General features: G+C 39.9%; 1 protein-coding gene and 1 long non-coding RNA gene across 6 annotated transcripts in view; one reads left to right on the top strand and one right to left on the bottom strand.

Moving 5' to 3' along the window:
- Ktl (BTB/POZ domain-containing protein Ktl) overlaps positions 1-25,717 on the bottom strand; it is a 103,271-nt gene that overhangs the window by 38,338 nt on the left and 39,216 nt on the right. For 4 of the 5 annotated variants that reach the window (XM_086969512.1, XM_022838178.2, XM_022838181.2 and 1 more), the window contains one exon: positions 1,169-1,302. In XM_086969512.1, the coding sequence (XP_086825638.1) occupies positions 1,169-1,300 (132 nt within the window). In that variant the 5' untranslated portion in view covers positions 1,301-1,302. Of the gene's footprint in view, positions 1-1,168; positions 1,303-13,311; positions 13,603-25,717 lie in introns of those variants that run through there. The other variant, XM_086969511.1, reaches the window with a different exon arrangement.
- On the top strand, positions 1,241-25,700 carry LOC111263252 (uncharacterized). The gene is made up of 3 exons (XR_002682117.2): positions 1,241-1,329; positions 6,227-6,256; positions 25,525-25,700. It is a non-coding gene; the product is annotated as an uncharacterized LOC111263252 (long non-coding RNA).

The raw sequence follows: 25,717 nt of genomic DNA, 5'->3' as shown, positions 1-25,717 counted from the left end.
ATTTAGTTCTTATTTCTTCTAAAGTTTAGCTTTCGTTTGTTGACGTATCAATCGTGCTGAACTGTTTTTATTAAATTCTAGTAAATCATCTACTTATGAATGTAACCGAAATATTCTGTTTAGGTAATAATTGTGCTTTTTACCAGAAACTTCGTGTGAAGTCTCATTTGGTGATTATAAATATAGCAGTCAAGCAGCGGGCAAATCCATATATGATGCAATGATTGATGCCGGATTATATATATAAAATAATTGTAATGAGATAACAACACTAGCTAGAACCGATCGGCTGGTAAAAGCTATCATATCTAGCTGCGGGTATACCAGAGCTTCTCATCGAGCCTCATTCTTCAGTCGTTCTCAATAGCAGCTCAGTAGATCGGTTCTATCGGCCAAATAAACTACATCAAGCGGGCGTCGCTGAATAAAAGATCGACATGTATCTCGGTAAGAAACGAACAGACGCCTTCAACCCTAAATCTTTACGAATTTAAGAATACTTGCAATTTTGACAAGAGCTTTATTGTTGTGGTACGGTGATTAACGTGTCCTGACGCACGACATGCTCATGAAAGCGTATAGGTGGGCCGCCCTTATACGAAGCCGTAGTCTATATTATACGTTTAAGATGCTTCCATGTAAATCATATAGTAAGGTCATAGACTATGTAGCCATCTTATAAAAATATCTACGTCAAAGAATTTGTTTTTTAACAACGACAAGATAATATACTTACCAAGTTTACTTTGTGTCAGGATACTGGATTAAGAGGTATTATTGAATCACCTATGCGCAATTTTCAAGGCCCTGTAATACTTTGAAGTACCGAGGTATTCGCACAGTGCTCTCAGGCGTAACGAAGTCTTCTCAGCCTCTTCCCTATCGCTTCCATGTGCATATAGATATGCTTCAAATTTATTCAGCTTCACCCAATACATCAAAGCTGACGTTTCATTAATCCGTTTACGTACGGGGCAGATTTATCAGACCAATCTTGCAATTATTGCCAGCTGTGGACTAAAGCTTGTCTTCTTTCAGCTAATCATTTCTTCTGACAAATTACCTGAGGGCTTGCATCCGAGCAACGTCTTTTTTAGGACTAAGATTTATGAAGCTTTATGGATTCTTTTAACTTAAAAAAAACAAGGGTTTTTTATGCAGCTCTTACCTGGGAGTCTTTGGCTCCGTCAGTGAAAAGATCTCTGAGAACACAGGATCCCTGTTCTTTCTTCATCAAGGTGGACCTCTTTGTTGTGTATGAGGTCCCGCCAACATTCAGCTCGATGATTTCGTCCGACATTCCTGCATCAGGAAACGTTCACAAAACAAGTATGTACCATTAATATTACTGTTACTATTACATAATTTATTTACTAGACCTGAACTATTCAGTCAAAATATTAATTTACTGACAAAACTTGTGTTGATTTTTCTGCAAAAGGGTGATCTTAAATTTTTAATTTTATCTCTGATAATATTGGACGAATTATATGGTTCTATGCCAGAAGTAGTTCTGCGAGTCACATTGTGAGGCGACCTTTACCACTAGGTAAATGTTCTTGCATTGGCTCCAAAATAATTATTTATACTCTGAGCTGCTTCAAAGATGTACCCAAAGTATACTTTTCTACCTACAGCCCATGCCACCCTCAATAATATTCAGTTACATCCAAACAGAGCCCTAAAACCAACAGAAATATTGATCCGTCTGAAAGGAAGTTATTATCACTAGTTTTGTTTTGATGACAAGTAAATTCAACTCATGGACCGGTCTTCATGTTGTACCTGCGGTTTGTCTTTAGCTTGTTTAAAAATGGAGCGTAGCTCCTTTGTGACTACGAGAGTATGGAAGAAACCATGCCATAGACTGTATAAACGTAGCCAAAACCCTAATCCTTCTGTCTCCAAATCGTCGTCGCAAATTGGAGATTTGGCATCATCGTTTCAAAAATGCCCTGAGGACATACCTACCGCCATAATCGATCCACGATCGTAAGTCTTGTGGATGAAGGTAAACTGCAAAAAGTTTGAGTCACAAATGCGGTCGACGGAGTGAACTGGCCAATGAGCCAGCCAGCCAGTCGATCAGGTGAAGATCAATAACAATTACAAGCTGCATCAACAACATAGTTTTGCGAGATAAATCGAGAAGACTTGAGTCGGACCCAACGCGACTCAGTTGGCGAAGTAGCAGCTGAACGTGATCGCTTAGGCGGGCATAGATTTCCATTCTTTGGCCTTTTCATCATTGATCTACCCATACGGTTCGCCAAGCCTGCCTTTAATGAATCGAGTGCTTTGCATATGTTGTCGCTTGGTCGGATTCGGAAGCAAGCAATACGATAACCGACCGATTGTACATAAAATGTTTTGTCACCTAATAACTAGGATTCTGGTGGATAAACAGCGATATCGGCGTCAGAATCGATTGGTCATCCTCACGCCATCCTTTGTGCCGTTTATTCGTCCCGTCACGTCGTACAGTTACGTCGAATACCAACGGCGATGTGTTTTAAAATGTTCTTCCTACCAACACTTTCCCAGCGCTATTCGGTCGTTTCGAAATATTATATTAATGGAAAGATGGCAAAAGCCCTAAACTACGGAAATTATTATGGCCGCATTAAATATAACGTGTGTTCGGCTAACTTTAAGTATGTTGTTGACTAACCCATAGCGTCATATTGATGCGTCTGTCCATCTGTCGTAATTACATGCTACTCAGATTTAAACAACAGTTACAGATATATAAAACGTTGTTTTATATATGGATAATTCTGAGTCTATACATCCGACCGATCATTGAAGAAGCTTAGATACTATAGCTTTATTTGTTCTCTAGTTTTATATATTCGATATGTTTAGCCGAGTAGAAACAACATCGTACTTACTCAACAATACGACCCTATCATAAGCTAAGTGAAGCTTAGTTTAAAGCAATACTTCGACAAGGCATTACGTTCCCAACTCGTCAGTCACTACCATTTGAATGATATTGCTCCATTTGATTATTGGCTTACAATCATTTGTTGACGTAAGCAACAATTACCGGCCACTTTCGGAGTGAGACGGAAGGACTGCTGCTGTCATACTTTCGTTGTCTTACGACGGTTCCGGTTAAAAGACCGATGCAACTGAAAATGCTGATGTCTTCTTCAGAGGTATCAAGCACCTGCCTGGTCAATAACTACATTGATATAAGCTGGCAGACCAGTGGCCCGAAGGGCAGCTGCAGGTTTTTTCTGCTCCGAGCGTGTGTGACCCACTACAATATTTGTGAATATTGTTCTTTTTACTAATGTCTTACGGCGAGAGTCGTCCGGAGTTATTTAGACGGCACAAAAGGATGTACAAGGTTAACCAACGACCGTCCTTACTATCTAGACCTGACTGTAAAAGGCGACGATCTAAGAGAGGCTGACATCGTCTTCTAGGCTATGATTTCGTTGACTGTACTGCTAATCATCAAAATACCTTGATAGATAGATTTTATTATACTTACGTTTGGACGAACACTTGAATACACGTCGATATAGCGCGTGTTATTACCAATAAATAATTTTTAGAAAAAATACACTCAGGTATAGCACTACGATGGTTGCTTCGCAAAACAAACAGATTAGGCATTACTCGTTAAGACAAACGATTTCACATATTAGTATTCGCTGCACCCTGTACGTACTGCAATTGCAGTTAACCTTCGGAAGAAAAATTGCGGCTATATCAAAGTACTATTATAGTTAGAGTGTAAGGTCTGTGCACACACTTACGAGGCTGTATAAGAAATAGGGGCGGTCCATAGAGATCTACATTTGACACCGAATAATCATAACTCCATTCTGAAGGTCGTCCCTTTACAAAGAAATAGATTTCTCATTTATTTGAGTACATCGATTTGAAGAACACCCGATATGAAGTGGGGCTGACTGCATTCCCAACAACAGACATCGAGCATGAAAAATTCGATTGGATATTATCAGCGAGGCTGGCTCGAAGGAGTAATGCATCTCCTGGAAGATTCTAAGATGGTACAAAGACTTTTTGAGAAAGGGCCGTTTAAATTCTTGAACCTTTGTTGGGTCCATGTTGCTCTATTGTCATCGTGCAAAGTAGTACAAGAAAAAAGAGTCCATACTGACTACGAGTCGACTGAAAAGCGGTTTGGATCAGGCCTTTTTGCGGTTACATGGCTAAATATGTATACTGCAAGCAGATGGTATAAGGTGTACGTATGAGGGCCTTTGGCTTTTGTTGCAGTAGCGCTCTCCTTTGTGAACTCGCTTGAGCGCGCCTTGCCTTAGCTATGCAAAAAAGCATTACTTTCAATGATGAACTACATTCAAGTACGAATAATGCACGCTTGAAGTTACTTTATCCTTATACATGCTCATCTATCAGCAGTCAAATACACCCGTTACTGAAGCAGAGTATATTTAGGGGAAAAAAAATGAGGAAATCATAGAAAAAAAAAAAACACGACTATTGTCATTCCTTCTCGGATACGAACGAATAAATCAAATGAGTTTTTTTGCCCTTTCTTGTTAACATCGTCTCGTTCCTTGTACCCTTTCATTGAGTCATGCTATCAATACAATTGAGTAGAAAGCTTCCTTAAGAATTTAATTAACTATTAGGCGGGGTCGTCGTTACAGTTGGTTCAATGTGACCATTTTAATGGGCCACCGCACGACATATGTCGTGATTACCCTATGACCATTAGGCAATGGGCTACAGACATGTTTGGCTTCTTCTATTCGAGGTGACTACTCTAACAATGACTCTTTGGAATAAAATGAGCAGCGTATTCCGCATAGCTAATAGCTGACTTCGATTTTTTTTACTAGGAGGCCATCACTAGAAGGCCGCGTACAGAGAAGATACATTTTTTCTTTATTCATTTTCCAAAAAATGATATGTTCATCTTTAATGTGATTCACGTTTATAGGCTGATAAGATGGCAACATGTCGTACCGAGTTGTTTGAAAAAAAGCTTTCTGCCCAACCCAGTCAACAATCTATAGGCACACTACAACAATGCCATGGTAGCTGCGACTTCAGGCCGAGGCCGTTTTTAACTCTTGCACCCTTCAGAAGATTTTTCCAGTATTCTATAAACACACTTAATAAATGCTTGTCATATTATAATCACTGCATAGCCACTCTGTGATCACAAAAAGGTACTGGTAGTTAAATAACTCCCGTCGTTCTCAAGCACTCTTCTTAGGCCGAATAGATATCGCTAGACACATTGTTATATAGAGCGCGAAATGATAATGCATTGCTTTATTTACATCTTATTGACCACCATGGGTCCATCTAACCTGTCTAAACTGCTAGTTTACCCATAAAAAGGGTAACCCCTGCGGTGGAGCACAAACAGCCCAGTAATATGTTGCGAGGATTCAATCTATCAAGGAGCTCTGTTCCGCGCACATGTACACAATTCCAGCACTAGCATCTAGTACGCCCTGTATACGTCGTATTGTGAAGATTATGACTATTATTTTGAGACTTTTATATATGTATATATATATATATACACAAACAAAACTTATGTTTCATAGATCAAGTATTACTCAATTTCGCACTGTTATCCAACTGGGTCTTGATGCGTTGCTTGTCCGGTATATGTGTAAAAATTGTCTATATGAGAGTTAAACTTTCGAAGCGGCCGATATTATTGCTTCACGCATTTTTTAATAGCAAGTTTGAATCATCAACTAAACTTTTGTACCAAAGTTTTATGCTATAACCTATATGTGCTTTCGATGTAGTCAGCGGGCCTTGCGTATTTTCATATTTTAGACTATCCCAAATGCAACTGGTCGGCTAACAAAAGATATACATATTATATATAAAAATTCAATACATTGCGTACTTAGTTTTTTATGTAGGAGTTATAAATAGCATAACGTGAAACACGTCTACAAGTACCTTCGTCTTCTTCTAGTCACTTATAACAGTATAGTGATAAATCTGCTTATTGGACGGAAATTAAGATGCCATATATATATATATATAAAATATATATATATATGTCATAAAATTTTAACATCGTCTAATTGTGATTAGAGGTTATTTTGGGCAGATAAATTCAAATTTAGGGCACAGATCTATTTTCGAAACTCGGGATTACAGAAACTCGGGTACCCAACGTAGATGCACATATATATTATATAATCGTATAATCATCGTAACTTTTCAGGTCCCTTTGTTTGCATTTCAGATTAACACAGAGTGATTCTTCTCGGCTCTTGTAAGTGATACGATTGTCATAAATATGTGTTTAGTAATTAGCGCGAGTGATGCGGGATCTATGAAAAACAGCTGTGCTTTATTGTAGCCTAATCCTAGCACATATCATTGTTACAATTATAAACAATATATACAATATTCGTTTTCCAAGTAATTCATCTACTTTATAATCTGTGTTGGAAAGTCAGTGCTGCTGTGAATCTGTAACCAAGGATATGTTAATATTAATATAAAATGCATGACCTCTGTGCCGACTATGTGTTTCGGTCAGGTACTATTTTTAAATATTGCTTCAGCGATTGACCGTTAACGTATAGGAACATATATTTACGCCTAGTTTTAGATCTGCCAATGTCTGCAAAGTTAATCGGCAACCATGCCATCACTGAACTGTCGTGGCAAGGTTTCATTTGTCTAGTGGGACTATGAAACAGGAAATAATCTAACCTTTAAGATCGTAATCAAGCAACTTCCCGTGAGTTCCCCTTATTTCACACACCGAGTCTAGAATTTCAGACGAAGAGATATACTTGATGTTTATTAGGGTCAACAAGCTCTAGTCCCATAGTGGGGTTTACTATGCCAAATTTAATAGTCATAAGCGATTTCATTATTTTTAAAGCATACACCGACCGGATTTTTGAAGATAGATTGGCTAAATGCGAATTTCAACTTGCCGAAACCAGTGTAGTAAACAGTGAATTTATTGCTTTCTAGAGTGTTTTCCTCTGACTGAACTTACCTCTTCCTTTGTTGTTCGAACGAAAATATTAGTTGGAAAAGGTATGCCCAAGGGCTTTGCGTTTTGTCATGTTTTACTGTATCTTACAGACTATAAAAGAAATACTAGACGCACAATCTGCTCTTTATTTCGACCCATATCGACAGCACTTTGGCAAGCCATATGCGGCCCTCACTCGAGATGTCCCCCGGCGAGTACGTGTCCGAGAGTGACGTCCTCCCGAACGGTTTAGGGGAGTTATATCTCAGTAGGACAAACTAAAATTTGCTGCAAACGTGGTCTTCTTGGAGAGACTTCTAAGAAAGCTATTTCGTTATACTGTGAAAAAAAAACTATCGATAGATCGTTACCTAATTAAAGGTTCTTTCTTAAACAATAATTGCTTTTAGTCCGGAAGTTCAATGATGGAAGCTTAGAAAAGAGCAGCTTCAGTGTTTCGACATGGTAGTCTTCACTTAAGGTTTTCCGACGCAGCGAAACCGATAAGTTTAGGGGACGATTAGTTAATAATTGCATTCTACGTTTAGCCTAGTATGTCTGCCCATTACCTAGTCACCGTTCCAGGTATCGGTCGTATATCGCGGCAAGTAGGTGCTGAACTGGACGTGCCGTTTAGACCGACATATTTCTTTATATTCATATAGGGATAGCTGTTATTTAATCTAATTTGGCTCAGTTCAACGTTAAGCTGAATTAAGCGAGTTTCTTATGCCAGGACGTGCCATGAACAGTGAACACTTAACGCAATTGTTTACCACCTTCATTAAGGTGTTCAGACGATATAACAGTACACGAAAATTATAGTTCAGGATTTCGAGCCGGGAATCCTGATTGCTGATTACCTTTAGAAGCAACATTTTTCCCTCATCTCAAATAATGCAGAATAAAAAAAAAAAAACAGCTTAGCAGCAGCCTGCACAACGGCTGAGGTGCGTTTAGTTTAAACCACGCTAAGCAAATACCGTTTAAGCGGAAATTTATGGAAAAAATATTACTGTATTAAAAGCTTCCATGGCCTAATTTATTCAGTAAACTAAGGTTTAAGTATCTGGATGTATGGCTCAAGTGATAGTACAGGCCAGAGCTGTTCAGACATTTAAAATTTTCGAAATTATAAAAAAACTCTATTACTTCATGGCTTTTGACCCGCCAATATCGTCGCTAGTACATCAAGGTTGTTATATGATAAAGTCAAATTCTTTTCGTCATAAAAACCCAAATAGATCTGTGTGACAAATTTAGTACTACAGTAAACCGTATTGAATCGCGCGTTACGCGATTTCCTTTAGAAACGTCTGCATTAGCAGTCTCCTAAGGCCTTAGTAGTCTACACTCAAAGGCTATTTTACATCACCTTTAAGCTCCACGGCATGTCGTGGTAGAGACAGAAAAGCTCCTTGTATTTGCCTTCGCAAATCTGCTTACGTTCAATTAGTATAATATTGAAAACAAGACTGAGAGAATAGGTTTTATCTTCTTCGATGCCAGTTCGGTTGCATTTCATAACAGTAGCAACAGGAACGACAGATACATGGAAGTCGATAACAAGAACCTTCGCAGTGTCATCAGCTCAGAATAGTCTCGAAAATACAATTACAGGAGAACTACATTGAACTTTGCATACGATAGATGGCCAATGATATTTACGCGATTTCTAGCCTTTGTCATTGCGATTATACGTATGCATACAAGCATAGGACGCGTCACGAGAACAATCGAATACTTCTCAAGATCGAATGCTGCGGCACATAACGCACGGCGTGATGTCGAATCATGCGTACATACATCGATTGCTAAATAGGATGAAAAGAAAAGCTTGCCTTGGCGGCTTTTGCGTGCATAATGCCTTTTTCGCTATACGATAACAAAAACTACTACTCGTTACTAGACAAGATTTTTGTTGTCAAACGAGGCACTCATCATTAGCATACACGAGTGCTCGCCTCCATATATGAAGCTGTCAGATGGTCATACAGGTTTGTCCTCGGAGGGGTTACGCTAGGGTTTGAGGTTGGAAAAAATAAGGTCATACGCCCTTTATTACATGCGTAAGGGATTTTTGAACAAGAACCGATTTTCCTTCTCTATTTAAAGTTCATTATTTGGAATGAGCTTCTCTAAGACGAACAGGCCAGTGTTTACCTTTCCTCAATCTAAGGCATTAAGCTTATCGTTTGTAACTTTCCAGGTTGTGGCAGGCTCATTTAGTTATTAAAACACTTATTGTTGCTTTTTTGGCCATCGGCTATCATCGGTGTACAGAAAATATGCTTGTAAAGACGCAAGTACAAATAATTTTGGCGCCTGTTAGTTTATACTGCACACTGTCAATAGAGTTTGAGTGATTTGAGTCGGCGCTGCGGTGTTATGCTGGAAGCCTCTGATGTACTCAATGTATACAATAAGGACGTTTAGCGCTTAAGCACTTCATCGATTAGGTAACGTGATTATTTGAATATAAGGTGGTCAATTCATATTCAGAAAACTATAGTATCTGAGCATGAGCTGAGGCGATGAGAAGCAGGTTCGTCTTTACGTCGCCAGGGCAGAGTACATGTGTTAAAAGGGAAGCAGAAGCATGTCCAGAGCGTGCCGCTTATCCCGAGCAGAAATGCATCCAAATTTGCATTATATTTTCTATGAAAACTTAACGATATTTCATGCGTATTTCAAAAGGACTATTAAGATAATTATTAAAACGTCAAAAGCAAACAAATATAAATGTAAAAATTATTTTTTGCCTTTCGGCTTTTGAGGCTCCAGTCCTTCCAAGATAAACTTATTGGAAGAAGCTGCTCACCGGATTGTGTCAACTACATGAGACAAACGTATGAGTTAATTTCTACTGCAACAACTTGTATTAGATATGTTAAGAGGTAATGAAATTGCTGCATCAAGTCTTCTAGGTTGAGACTCTTCTGGTTTCAACTGGGTTCGAAATGTTATAAAAGACATTTTTTGTGCTTTAGATGTGTTCAAATGAGCTATATATACATAAATTTAAAAAAAAACGCACCGTAAATAATTGACCCCTATTCCACTGACCTTTGGTTACTTAACATTTGATGTACAAATATATTCGTATTCACGTAGCATGACTATTGCATGAAGTAAAGCTTAATCAGTGCAAACGTATCCTTATTCTTCTTTACGATATCGTGTGTGCTGATGCCTTAGTAGGGTCTTTGTCGGAGACAAAAGCTCTCTGCTAAGGACAACCCTAACATCTAAATAGGTAGGTGGGGTTTAGATGGACGGATCCGTAAATCGCCATTGATTTGAGCTGTGCTTGCTGCTGTCGCTGTCAGGCTTCCTCTGAATCGTCGACATTTGTAATCTAATTTGATTCAGCCTGCACTTCAATCTTATACATGATCGATCTAGTTTGGCGTTGATAAAATTGCCGCCCCGCTCATTCCCGCTGCGGCCGTTCCCTGTGGTGAAACCAATTTGAACGACAATATTACTATCGTTTAATTGGTACAAAATTCAAGCATATTTTCATGCGACCCGGTAAGTGACCTAGGCCAAACGTCGATGAGTAGAACATTTGAGTGGAGGTAACGAGATGTCTGGAGTCGCCGAGGGAGGGACTGATGGTCCACAACTTAAGGGTCAGCCCAAAAGGACAGTGACATTTTGGAGTTGGAGGGAGAGTAGAAATCGCTAAACGAGTGTGGGAAGGACATAGGGCCTGGAAACTACTGACGACGAACGTACGCAGAGGGGTAGAAGAGAATAGCGGCACGAATGTCCAAATCGGCAGCAACGATTGCAAAAATAACGAGTCTGAATTTCGGCGCCTTCGGCAGCTCCCACAGTGTTTCTTGTCTTTTTGAAATGTCTAATTCCATATTTAGATCGAGTGGTACCTCTAGTCCTACGCCCAGTCAAACTTACCCGCAGTCCTTTCGTCACTTATCGCTGCGTCAACTGCTTCTTACCGATCTACCACAAATCAACACAGTACATAAAGACAAAGGGGAGTAAGAGGTCAAGGCATAGATGGGGGGGGGGGTCATTTTGAATCTCCGTACGGAAACAACATTCGATAAGCTCTTGGTAAAACTGTGGCGACATGCCGTTGTCTTGATTTAGCTTTAGCCGCTTCGCTCTGCGAACACGCTGATCAAACCCTTTATCTGTGCTGGCAAATATTTACGGGGCATCGCTAGTCCAAAGGGATAAACGATAGTTCGAATCTGCCAAATAATGCTCGAGAAGGTGACTAGGTTTAGGTAGGTTGGCCAGGCGCACGAGATCGGGTCTTGGTGATGATGGTAGTCACCGTTGGACTTTAGTCTTAGGCAGGCATGGCTGAAAGAGGAAACGGGCTCCATCATTCTGTAGGTGAGGAAGACGTGAGACAAAAAAAATGAATTACCCTATTTAACAAATGTAGCCCGTCTGGATATTGCTCCGTCATCAGATGAGATCGTTATTTTGATAATGCTCCGCTAACTGTCACTACTGAGAAATACTATAGAGACATTTCGTTGGCCTTTGTTATTAGAAAAATGAGGAAATCATTAATTATTGTTTTAATAACAGGTAACAGGTTTTTCATGTTTTACCCAAGATGGGGTCGTTAATTAATCATTTAATTATCAGGTCTGTATATATATATATATATATATATATATACACATACATACATATTTCAATTTAGCAACCTTAGCGTACGAATCATGGAAGAATAGCCGCTAGTTAAAACTGGCAGATCACTGCCTATCGCATTGCGAATGCCTGTGTGAGGAAACTTTTTCTGGCCCTATATCTCTGTCATCTATCCTGCCCATATTTATTATGTCTGTTAAATACTCTTTTCATATACTACGTTATTACCAATGAACATCCGCTAACAAACCCTATCGAAAATTGTCAGTAAGACAACTAGTAAGATATGTTTCTGGATATGCCTGAAAAATATCCTCATACACTGACCATCACATAACGACGAGAGTCTGTGTGACGACATACGGAACGCCGTTACATAGGCTTTCGTTGGCATACGATCCAGATTACTGTAGCTTTGCTTTTTTAATGTACCGTAAATCACTCCCGTTATAAAGCGAGCTATAATTATCATATATTGAAATCATAATTTTGTATAGCAAAACGTAGCTAATAATAATTGTTGATAGGATAACGACGATCATCAATAGTTCTTAGAAATACGCCCTATTTTAGCTTATGCCCCATAAGTTTTGGAAGTCAGATTCAAAAATTGTTGTTGCACCTGTACATTAATAACATCTGCATATATATTTTTTAAAAGTATCATACACGTAAAGGGTGCTCCATGTTTCCCTAGAGATAGAAGGAAAAGCTGTAACGTGGCATAAAAGCTAGTTTTTTTTTTATTCTAGCTAGGCCTGTGATCGATTTTGCCACGACAAGAGGCTACTAGAAACGTTTTCCGGTGTCTTGTACCAGTGCATATAGTGATATATTAGGAAAAATGTACTATTTATATCATAGCGCATTTAACATCTTTGAATAAAGGTTTTAATTAAATCGGTTACAAGCTGAAAAAATATACTGCTTGAAGAGAAAATATTATCTGTCTACACTGCTGCTGCACGCGGTTCGATGACGCAGTCGAACAAATCTTTCTTGCGATATGGAAAATAAAAGCAAGCAGACGACAATTGATTGGAGCATGTATATTAGCTCTAAATAGACCATCGTAGCGAGGTTTGTTTACTTAATTAAACCATCAGCTTTAAATGCAATCACACATACGCATTTCTACCAGACCTTTCTTTGGTCCCTTTAAACTGGTTCAATGGTTAAATCGAGCCTTTAAGAACGACTACTAATGCCATTATTCTCACAGTCCCGCATCTTTTATTGTCGACAACGTTTTGCGTTTCGCTCGTTCGTAATAGATTTTTTTCGTAAAAAGGATCGATGGCTTAAAAACAGCGTTGACGACTCGATTTATCGTGCCCTATCCTATGCAAGAAGCGCCTCACGACTAGATGCAACATACTAACCAAAGTATGATTCAAAGGTTTCATTTAGATTTTTGACGATGACGAACTACTCAAGTGGCTGTCGGACAAAAATAGTGCGAATATGATTGCGAAAGACGTGTGTCAAATGACGTGCTCCAGCAGACGTGCTCTTCTTTAAGATTATTTTAAATGAATAGAAATAATGGAGGAACGGAGGGAGAGGTAAGGGGGAATCGCTGCCGTGCTCATCGGCGCACGTTCGAGGCGTACGCTCACACGTTTCGCCTTCGCCCCAGCTAACTCCAGGCTAGTGGACTCAACTAGATAGAAATTCTCAATATGAAGTTTACTCACCGAGAGTGAAAGTCTAGAAAAACTCGTTGGCGATAATGGATCTCAGCGATATTGCAGTATTTTGTTCAGCTGTTATTCGGTGCATGTAGATCTGCTACTCAAGGATTTGCATCGTGCACCCGTCTGATCCGTCGAAAGAGATCTTCATTTCTCGAAGACAAAAAATTTTTCAGATATCAAGTCTCATTCCAACGTCGTATCTCTTCTGCTGCTGCTGCTGCAAGGACAACGATGTATTCAAATTGCATGGTGGACAATGGCTTCAGACAACGTTTGTTGCGGAAAATTCTTTTCGTTTACTCCTATTGAATATCTAGCTACGGATACACTATCTAGCTAAAGAAGAGCTTTTCCTGATTGGCGAACGAAAAGGTTGCTTACCTTCATATATATGTCTGTGCATATAGTCGAAAAATATTATTCAAAATTAGAACTTCTCAAGCGTTCTACGTTGTGTTGAAAGGCTTGTCCCATATCCGTCGAAGAGTCGACGGGATCAACTCACTTCGTAGTAGAAGAAAAACTGTGAACAAATGTCTATTATGATGAAATTTAATCATCAGTATGCGTGCATTTGTGTGTACGTGAAAATTGATTCCCGTCCAAAGAAACTGATCACCGTCCCATAAGCAGTTGCCACTAAATGCTGTGCACGTTGTCCGGCCATGAAACTCGAACAAGGCCAGCCGACGGAATAAGAAAAGACTCTGGCTAACTCCATCAAGATCCTGGAGTGAGATCGCAGTTTTAGGGCGCGATAACCGCTTTACAACGCTCAACGTGGAGTAATTTTTAAGAAAAACTAACGTGATATTTGCTTGCTTAGCCAGCAACAGCCCGACCATGTAAAGGGAGCGGCGAGAGTCAAAGCGAGCTCTTTCGTTCGCGATTACTTCGCTCTTCACTGGCTGAAAGAAAGAGCAAACAGAGAGTGCAATAGAATTTTTCAACGACGTGAAACAAAAACTGCTGAGAACCTTGATATTGACGGGAACACTGCCGTTGAGCTGAGTTTTTCGAAATATTCCCGAAAACGTTCGTTAAGATAAATCCGTCGAGGATAGAACAGATAACGACGTATGAAAAGTCAACGCAGAGTGATAAAGACATGGGGAGATTAGTCAAGATGAGATCATGGACAAAGATCATCACTGTATCGTTTAGTAGCTTGATTTGATTCATTATTCGGATCAAAACAGAAAATGACACGGGGCAATATCTGAATGAACACACGCAACCGCTTGTAATGAAAAGTATCTTGCAGATAAGACAAATAACACAGTTATTTAGCAGATATTGACGATGAAATTCCTATGTAAAACCAAGCGCACATCAGAGTGACCGCCGGACGAGGGGCAACGCTGCACGAGCAAATCACCCAATGTAAGGCCTGCAACGTTATAGAAGAAGTAAATATAATAAAATAGGTACTCTAATAAATGAATTCGGCTGACTTCGTGTTAACTTGAAAATGAATTGGTGAGTAGAAGAATCTGACGCATCAAACCCTTAACGTGTGTAACTTGCCGAGCTAGCTTTTAGGTTTACCTGATCTCGAGTAAATGTTTCTGTTTGGTTTTTTTCGTGTCAACTGAATATTCTTTAACATCCTCGATTATTTAACGAATTCCTCTCCTCAATTCGGTGCAGCTTAAGCAGACATTCGAACTTGCAAAGTGCTCTCGAACCTTCTGCGAGCTGTGACCGACCTTTTCTAGAAAAACGAAAACTTATGCTAGAAACGTCCGAATTTCCATTAAAAGATGTAAGGCCAGCTTATGTAGGCTCATGTGTTACAGTCTCCAAAAGCTTAGAAAAAAAACGAAAAGTCTCTGAAACTTTTGCCTAGGGCAGATGTTGAAAGGAGCGCCAGGCACTTACGCGTGCTAGTCGTCCATAGTAATGTAGTTCCTCATTCCGCAACTACCAAATCACTTTGAAATCTTACCTAGTGAATACTAATCGAAATTGATTTTGTTTAGTATGTATCTACATTAACTATTTAATCTCGAGCTTGGATAACCTAGTATTAAACGCACATAAATTAGATCTTGATAAAATCATCTGATAAAATTATGTTTGGGTTTTTTTCCAACAACTTACAATCGAACTACCAATTTGACGCATAACTTTTATTATTCACTCCTCAATCTAGACTGTCAAATGTGCCAGGTAAGCAATCGGCTATTGTTTTTGCGAGTTCGATAGTAGCGATGACACGTAAAAGCCCTGCTCTACTTGGTGGTTTCAGTCTAATAAACAGCCAGTGGTACCATTGACGCAGAATCTTACGCTATGGTAGTCAAAGTCGGTAATGATAACTTAATTGGGACTTTACCTAGGTGTACGGACCTACTTTTTCGGCTGTACTAGCATTAAAATGAGGTAAATATCACAGAAACTTAAGAGGCCACTACTAGGTGTCGTATGTACAAGATTACCAATCAATGCAAAATGAACGAAGTAATCTATCTACATAAGTGTTTCTACTTCACGCTGTCTACCTAATAATATTTGAATTAAGGCTCAACTATATGACACGACGCCATTAATGTGCAGAGCTTTGCAGACTGTGCGCAGGTATTCATCACAAGGCACGTATAATGTACCGATTGGTTGAAGCATGGCCAGTCATGATTGCCAATCTCTGTAATAAGTAATTCATTCGCATAACAGCTGACATTATTTTCATATTCAGGAGACCATTAAAGTGAATTATATAACAACTAAACACGGACCGTCTACTGGAAACGTAGCAACTATGGAGGTTTGTTGAGTATCATAGTACTTTTCAATTGCAACCGCGGCAAGAAAACATCGACATAAAAAGCTTTCTTCCGTAAAACAAATGTTTAAGCAACAATCGTTTTCCACAAAATATTCGTGCTCACATGGTTAATTAAATATGACAAACTAAAGGTTTTGAAAAAAGACGGTCAAACAGTGCGTTGTATTAGCGCAAGTACATCTTTTCATTGCTTCTCAGCCTCGTCCATGTGGCAGCAAAACTTCGAAAGAGGTAAATGCTATGGAGAGGTTAAGCCAATATGGCCGTAAAAGAACGGTCTGGACGATACACTTTTACAATGCAAAGTACGCAGGGATACAGGTCTGTAATCTGACATCCGCCCTTCAGCGCCAAACAACTGACAGCTTCATCTCGTGGCTTTCGTCAAAGCAGTCACGCATATAGTGACAGCTTTTGTCACTGAGACAACGATCACCGTTCATTCCACGGGAATGAACCATACGGGAAAATCTCAACGTAAATAGGGTGTTGACGATGCTTAAAGACCTACTTTCTAAGATGCACCTATATGTGCACACGAAACTTTGTTGCCATAAAGAGAATACGTCCAAGAACAGGCTATATTTACTGAACTAAAGTATTGCAGAGGAAATTTTTGCCGAAACGTTTTGAGGCATTAGAGTGTGAGGAACGTTTTGAGATGTGAAACCTCCACCATTTTGGCTATATCGTTATATTTATTTAGGCTTAGTGCGGTGAACCATACATTGAATACAGTTAAAGTGGAACAACCCCAGTTGACTCATTGCGTTAGGTACCCCACAGTGGAGGCTTAGCAGTAGGCAAGAAGCAAATGTAAACGCGGCCGTGAGAAAGGAGGCTTTAAACAGGATTAAATTTTTGTAGATTTCATCTTTAAAAGCTAGTGGAGTTCCATGCACAAAAGGAAATCAACGCTGAATGTGAGGGACAGACGAGAGATGCCGGTGCCTAAGCACCCTTAAGGGATTTTTACGCGCCAGCGAAGGAACGCGCTCGTTGTATTGTTTGGCCTACAAAATAGATCGCATATAGAGGCGATGTTCGTACGATGTCAAAGGAACGATAGCAGCTCGAAGAAACCAGTAACTAATGAAGTCGGGGTCACCAAAGGGCTTTAACAGCCTGAAATGGAAGCGGCTGGCCTGAAATCGAAATTTTTTAGCGAAAGCTGTTTACAACAAGCAGCAACGCAATCAACAGAGCTAGCCGCGGGAAAGCTTCCCGAAATCATTGAATAGTCATTGGCGAACAATGGAAAATCGTTTTGATAAAGGCTTTTCTGAAGTTTAAGCCTCGCTGTTTCTTGCAAACCTACTACTGGAAAATAAAAATTTTGACCGGAAATTAGCTCCACCGACGTTACGACGCAACCGTTGAAGTTCGTTTGTTGTGCGAATCATCATTGCAACCCACTTGGCAATAAAACAATATTAAAGCTCTTATTATGATTAGAGGAGCCATAGGTCATTCTTAATCTGTAGGTATTCCTTAGTTATTCTTCCACCGGCTTACTCGTCAGCTGTTAGGGCTGATTAGTAGAAGAGAGGACCAACACAGACGTAAGTGCAAACGAGTATGTTGGTAATCACAACTTCATATGACCTAATATAAATATATATGCTATAACATATAAATATCCGAGTAAGCCTATCTTATTTTTACGTTGCGTAACTATATTTATTTAAGTAATGACTATAATTAATTAACTAAGTAAGTCGATGTACTGGCTCGAACGCCTGAATCTATAGCTCACTCGTTCAAGTTCGGCCAATGACTTATACTGTACAACCAATGTACTTGAATAGAAAAGCAATAATAATTGTAATCCTCAAACAGCTATCAAGATATTGAACAATAACTTAAGCTGCTCTTTTATATTGGCGAAATAAGTTTATCGTTGTCTTAACTCGCGTTTCGGCATGACTTGTAGGAGTTACGCCATTACGAACGTTGAAGGAGCTTTTGATCAAATCCATCTCACGGTTTTTGAGCAATCCTTTTCCATTGTGCTATTGGCCACCGCTTTGTTAACACAACAATGCGTTTGTACGTGCTGTGATTTGGCATTGAACAAAGTGTATCGCTACAGAAAAACAATTGAAAATAGCATAATTGAACTGGTTACTCATCTTTTAATCGGTAACTTTCCCGCATAGCAATTTAGCCGGGTCAACATTTAGGTAACGCGTTAGTGGCTGCGGGGCATCATCCATAACCCTCCGTCCGCTGTCAACGTGGCCGATTTGCCCTCATTACAATCCCGCGACGTTTGCCGCGCATAGATATTGCTAATGAGATGGCAACTAAAGATAAATGTGAGTAACATTATCACGAAGGAGATAACAGAAAGTATAGGGCTAGACGCTAGTCGTAGCGACAATTATTATCGAAAATATAGCTAAAGGGTATGCGCCTATGATTTTTAAGCTTCGTCGGGCTATCGTTGGAGCTACACTATTAATACCGTTGAAATACTTTCGAAGCGTGCCAAATACCCGAATATTGTTACAACTGATTTTCTATTTCCTGTAGCTTTTAGTCACTGTGCTTTATTCGATGCACGTTTCCACCCGCTATTTTACTGCTAGTACTTCGTTGCTCTTTTTCTAAAAAAATAACGATGGACTCCGCACACGCGGGACTAAGCAAAGAACACCAATGAGAGCTACTGACTTACGGTGACGAGGGTGTAATAATACTTCTGTCATCACTTACGCGTCTCCAGCCTACTTTATATATGCTCAATTTAATCTAGCGCACAATGTATCGTCGTTACAGATTAAATCTCTGAGGTGTGATATGTCTAGTCAATTCACCTTTGTAGCCCTAATCAAAGTTCCCTTTCAGAGCTAAATCGTTTTAAGATCAGAGTATTCACTGTCTTGTTTAGAGATCTGGATCTAAACTAGTTCATGGATAATGAAAATGCATTTTCTATCTTCGTCAAATATATGCACTTTGAAATTTTTATATGCTTTATATCAATCCAGAGACATGAACCCCGTTTGGGAGAGGCTTTTGTGTTATATTGTCCTGGGCTTATAACCCTATTCTGACCCTTTGTCAATTTCGTGGCTTGATATAAATATAAAGACAATAATTTCCTATGACGTAGACCTCGTAACAACTAGTAAGCGCCATGAGTTGTGTGCATTAATATGCAACAATTTTTTGGCCACGATGATCATGGTCCTTATATCGTTCGGTCGATAAGCAACTTTTTCCAGTCGTATCATCCTTGAGTCTTTCGGTATGTCCACCCAAAGGTCTTTCATATCATCAACATGGCCGTCGCACTGCTTCTTATTCACATGAAGGTCATAGCTCTATTTTTATCTTGATATACTAAAAACAGTCATCCTTAAAGGTGTCCTTAAAGATTATGCTCGATACGCTATCGCAATGGCTCAGGAATTTGCGTCTCTCACAGACGAGCTTTAATACGCTTGTCGCAGCCGTCCGTACAATGCGCAGGCGAGCTAAGTTACTACTTGCGATCAATGTCTGGATCGACATTTGATAAAGATCATGTCTGCAAGTGCTATAGTAGAATACAGGCGAAATGTGTTGCATGATGTACTAACTATAATACTCTGCTCAGCTACTAGGCCAGCCGGCTGGCCTGCTCATTACCCGTTTATGTGCCTTCGTCCAGAGCAGCTGCTTGGACTAATACCAGACTTCTAAACAAAGGTATGACGTCGGCCCGAAGCTGATCATATTTGCTGGAAGAGACTCTCGGAATGAAAGTTGGTTCGTGAACAAAAAAAGTCAACTGTCCTTTATTTGGTATGAAAGGGAGCCAGCCATATCTCAGTTGACACGCTAAGATGATGGCTATAAACTAACACTTGTAGCGAACGCGTTGTGGGCGATTTTGCATATACTTTCGGTTCAGTGAACTGTGGGTTACTTAAATAAATAGTTAATGGTTAGGACACTGCTGTAAAGGTATGCTAATTCACGCGCCTGCCAAAAATGGAATCGGTTACGTGAGCGTACAAAAATATTGCTTATGACATTCTATGTCTGCAAAACCAACTATTTGGAATAAATAAAAAGAACGTATCGCTATTATAAATGAAGAATTAGGATAAGGCTCCAGTTTGTAGCTACGTCCGTATATAAGGGTTCGTTTCGCATCGGATGTCTGACCTCTATGTGACTGGAATTTAATATTATTCATCAAAGAACTCCAATCGATTTTTTTTTTGCTACAATTTCCTTTATTGACAGTACCTCTTTCGATAACGTAAACTTATACTATTAGTCCGTCCTCGCAACCCGTTTCATTATGGCCTTTCTTGTCAGGCTTCGTGGAGACACAGAGGACAACCACAGAGATCAAAAACTTTTTTCAGTGCGCGAACCGCTATTATGAACCTACCTTCGCGAATGAAAGGTTGAAATTAGCATTGATCTTATTTCTCACACGAGATGATTTCTCTGGGGACATTGAAGAACTTTGTGCGCTTATAGAATCGCCAAGAAAAAAGAGCATATTTCCTTTAAACAAACTACTACCTCGAGCATTTTCCTAGTCCTTAGGAAGGCGATGCGCGTGAGACCGCTGAGGTGTCCAACCGCGGTATCGAGCATAAGGATTTAATTGCAGTTTAAGAAATATGTAGTTTTCTAGCAACTGTGGCTACTGTTTTCGTATATATGAACCCAGATAATTCACGTTATGTTACGCATAAATGGATCGATTGGTTTGTTTTCTTTTTCTCACTGAAATAAACGTTGCCACAGGGGTTTTATCGCTGTAATACCGATTTTACATTGTGCTATGAAGATCTGCCGCAGTCAGCCTTCATGTTTCATAGAGCTATCTACACCCGCTGCAAGCAAGCTAAAAGTCATAGGGTGGATCTTCGTCCAAAGGGGATGCGTGCTAATTTGTAATCATTCGGTGTCTTCAATAGGCATTTGCTTGAAATGTGCTATACGAACAATTCGAAGACTACAGCTGTTGTGATTGTCAAATCATTATCTGGTCGATCCCGGCATGGCGCGTGCATTATTTGAATCGCGTAGCTTTGAAGCATGTATCTGGTACGAAATAAAATAGTGCTTCTGTCCACTAATTTACGCCTCATACGTTTATATAATCTGTATTACTTTATGTCATCAAATACCAATTGTCGTAGATAAAGTAGACGAGTTGAAGACAACATGATGTCCTTTGCCAATTTGAATTCGTTACGTACTAAAAGTGAGCTCATTTTCAAGTTCCTTCATCTTGTGATATTCTTTTCCATTTTATTTGCTACAAAATTGTAGCTCTGTATAGTGAATTTATCTGTGTGTGTATGCGAGAGGTCATTATATAGCTGCCTCGTTGCCTCACCCCTATGCCGTTGACACTTATTGCTGCTAATAATTGCCCTAGGTAATTAATATTACCACGTACTCTTTAATCTTTCTTATTTTTTAAACCTTTAACCGTTTTTAGAAATTGCTTCATTATTCTAGTCTGTGGAGTTCGTAGTCGTTGCTAACTAGCCTGAAAAAGCGTCCACGTTGGCCAATTTATGCGTACCTAAGTAGTACCACCAAATTAGAACAAGACCGAACTTGCAGGCCGTAAGAACACACATGTAGGTATGTAATGTATGTATATAATGTATGCATGTGTATGTATCTCTACCGTGTATGCATCTTTCTTATCTATTCAAGCCACTTTACTGCTACTACTGCTGCCGCTGCTAGTGATATTGTCGGTTTTCCCTTCAGTGCTAGCTGCGGCGGTTCTGTAGCTAGGTGGATGGTCATTTAATTGGGTCGAGAAGGGTGGATAAGATCTGTTGCTCTGGTCAACCTTTCGTAGCAACCGTGTTACAGTTATGCGGTTGTACCTGGTCGGTAACAATGACGTCAGCGGTGGCCGCATGGGCCGTGGACACGTTATAGGAACAAAGATCTTTTCAAGCTTCGCCCACCCATGTCTTTCGATGGTCTCCTTGACATCAATTTTCCAATTCTCTCTCTGTTTCTCTGCACTTCTATCTACTTACATCTAAATGTCTGTAAAAACATTAGATAAACATAAAGCGATAGGTTGCACTTTTTTGTCGTTCATTCGTTTCAGTTGTATCCAGTGGATAGATCTCAGGAAGGTGCTTTCGCTGATCTTGTGACCCATTACGTGGGCTAGTTTCAGGATCGATCAAATGCCAGTTTGATCTGTGTCCCTAAACAAGGACGACAATATAAATCAGAGCGCAGCGTGATCGCGTGCGCGAAGCTTCATGCTGACTGCGTTGCATCGTCCGTCATTTCCTTCATTCTACTGACTGAGCCGATTACCAGATGGGTGTGGTACTCGCGGCATTACATACGAGTTCGCCTCTGTCGCCTTCCTCATTCTACTCACCCCCCTTGGTATTCGGCAACCCGCGGACTATCCTTCCTATACACTAGATCCCGCGCTCTCATTGTATTATTTTTCCGCTTCAATAGAGACGAGTGAAAGAGTGAACTGTTTCTTTCGTCCGACCTTCGCGGCGATTGGGTGAGTCGTCGATGGTGGCGCAGTCGTAATGGCCTTCGCTGCATTTGCGACAACTAGTCCAGTACCGTGTAGAACCCGTTGTCGGTTTTGCTGTTTCGGCTTGGAATTCTGAAGGTAATTTTCCTCTCGAAACAAGAAACGAAAGTCGCGCTGACTAATGAATTCCTAAATTGTTAAGAACCGCCCGAACTCTGACAACCTGGTACGCAGGTTTGACACGGATCTTACGGTACGACATCAAAGTATGGGAGAACCTAAGTCAGTGACGATGGGGTGAGTGTTGACGCTCGTGAGCCCAATAAGTGAAGTCAGTCGCGCGGAAGTGGCTAGGCACAATAGCGGGATGGATGGCGTACTGTTGTGAAATTAAAGTTGTGTGCAACAAACAGGTTAGGTTTAATTAAATGCGGAGCAGAAGTAGCACCAGCCCTGGAGCATACATATCTGTTCGGCCAATAAAAGAAGGAATACCTGCAAGCAATCGGTAAACAGAATCCGCTGAGGGTAGACCAGATTGTCCTGTTTGCTCTACGGCCGAATAGGTAATCGCATTTTAGTTGGTATATAGATGCGCACGTCCCGGAGGCGTGTATGTATTGTATCTATATTAGATTGTAGCATAAGCAAGGTTGGATGTATAAAAAAAAATGTAATCATTCACATATAGTTATCTATATCATGCACAGCCATATACACCAATGCGTAAAGCAGCAGATGCTCACTGAGATGGAAGGTCAGATAACCTGGTAAAAGAAAGACCTTTCAAAAAGAAGAAAGACCTTTCACTAAAGAGCCAATATGTGTGCATATTTGCTGGGAAGTGCTGAAATAGTAACAATTGCGAGATTTGTGTAATAGCTTATTTTTGCATGCTAAAATCAATTAACAGTAATTAAGTACCAGTAATGAGGTAGTTTAATAATTACAAATTGTCTTAGTGGTGCCTAAATAGATAAATCACGTCTGATTTTATCACATTGTTACTGACATCTGACATTCGAACATCACGGACGAAAGATCGGAATCATACATGACGCAAATAAAGATGAAAAAGGCCAAAGGGGAAGTAGTGGCTGCGATTAGTTGGAAAGGTAAACGTTTCAAGTGTAAAAAAGCAAGGGAAGTCGAGCTTTCACTGAATCTCTGCATCTTGTTTTATAATTTAGGCTCAAATAATCCGGCTTTCAACCTCTTCAGAGGTATGTCTCGCAGAGAAGAGGGATTTTTCCGATCTCAAGCAATACTCGTGGGTAGGGTTTGGACTTCGTTCTACTTGTCTATCCTTCTGTGCTCGTTGTTTACCCGGTACCTTGTACTGAAGCTTGCTTAGTGACGCAGAAGTAAAGGCAACGTTTTTCGCAGTGAACTGGCTCGGTCCTTATCCAACGTTTCTGTCATCGACGTCGGTCGTTGCTGTCCCGTTGTTCGCAACTTTCGTATCGGTCCAAAGCCTAAAATATCCTTCGAAGATGAGCGACGAACCTAAGTCCGAAGGCATGATCAGCCATGACATAGCTACCAGATTTACACCAGACGAAGAGCTATCTTACAGCTGTTCTTGTCGTTGTTATGTCTGCCTCTATTTTAGGACAGCACTGTGACAAGAGCCTGCAGCAATAAAATAACGACAATAGGTCGAGTGAAGCTAGTCGTTTATCCAGGACCTATTTCGGAGAGGAACTGAAGTCATATTTCTGACAGAAAAAAGCTACGCCAGAACAGTGCACTCTTCCAAGGATCTCACCGACATATGAAGCTTTTAAGAAATCTGATGAAAAACAGAAGACACGACTTACTTTTTATTGTTTCATACCGCAAAGAAAATGACTCCTATCCTTTACTATAGTATAGTTAATTTTTTATTATATAATGTAAGCGTTAAAATGGCTGTTTGCTTTAATACGGAATGTATTACTTAATTTTAGTGTACGTATATATATAAAGCCAGAGTCCGCTTTCTTATTTGCTTTCGGCACCTTTTCCTATGTCCTATATAACTATATACTCCGACTGACCATCGAAGCAAAACCTCAGTATGTCGTGGATATTAAAAATTATGCTTGATGCCAATAAACTTTGTTTTAGTTCATTATATTATTGGTAATCCTTTGGAAGAATAGGCTTGTTGGCAACATAACTTATTTTTCTGCGCATAAATATTAAATCAACGTTTGTGCTGGCAATGTTGCATATTGGAACAACCATTAAAGTTTATGAATTGGCAGTATCAGCCAAAAAAGGCATGATTCACTCTGACTTTGTAATACAAGTGATCAGCTTACAATAGTGACTCAAGAAAGTTAAAGATAGTACCTGCATTATACTCGCATGCGTAGTTACCACGTGTATCCATACCCCCAGCTTTTTCCTATACGCAACATATGGGATTTTGTCGGATAAATGCTTTCTCTACGTGCCTATGCGTACCACAGAGATATCAACAGTTTGTTCAAGAGAGAGGTAGGCTTCCTAATTAAGATATGCGTACCAGTTGCTGTAGTGCTAATAGCAGAAGTTGTAACCAGTTATATTAACTGGGAAAAACCCTTGTCTTCCTCGGTCGTTTTCAGTATTCTGGTAATCCTAACGACACTACATTGTTGCCGTTTAGCTGGCTACCTTACTTGATCACCAGCGTCCGTAGCGTGGCCCATTTTCAAATGACAAGATAGAACCAGGCCACATATATGCATGTGAGCTAGGCTAGGGTACGGACAAAACCCAGATCGTTTGGTTGATTGTGCCGGCTGCACGTCACAATGGCGTGTCATTATGCCGTCCGGCACGTAAGGAGAATAATTTGTATTAGCACGTAGTAGCATTTACTACAACTCATATCCTATGCACGTGGGCTTCGTTTTTTTTCTTTCAATCGAAATAAGAGTTCGTTTTTTTTTATTTTCTGTAGGTACAAGGCACAGGCTGGCGAGGAAATTGCCGACCATTTATGCACATCGAGGTAAGCGGAGCGCTAAGGAGAAACGCTCCGTCTAACTAAGCATTATAATTATGACGCGGGAGTTTTGCAACGTCGCCTGTTCTCAACTGTATAATACATTTTTTATTTATTGGTTATCGTTAATAATGTCGCTGCAAGGACT

Source organism: Varroa jacobsoni, unplaced genomic scaffold (assembly GCF_002532875.2).
Source record: "Varroa jacobsoni isolate VJ856 unplaced genomic scaffold, vjacob_1.0 scaffold_750, whole genome shotgun sequence".
In the NCBI taxonomy this organism is placed as follows: domain Eukaryota; kingdom Metazoa; phylum Arthropoda; class Arachnida; order Mesostigmata; family Varroidae; genus Varroa; species Varroa jacobsoni.
Note: the sequence above shows the minus strand (reverse complement) of the source record. Positions and strands in the feature narration are given on the sequence as shown.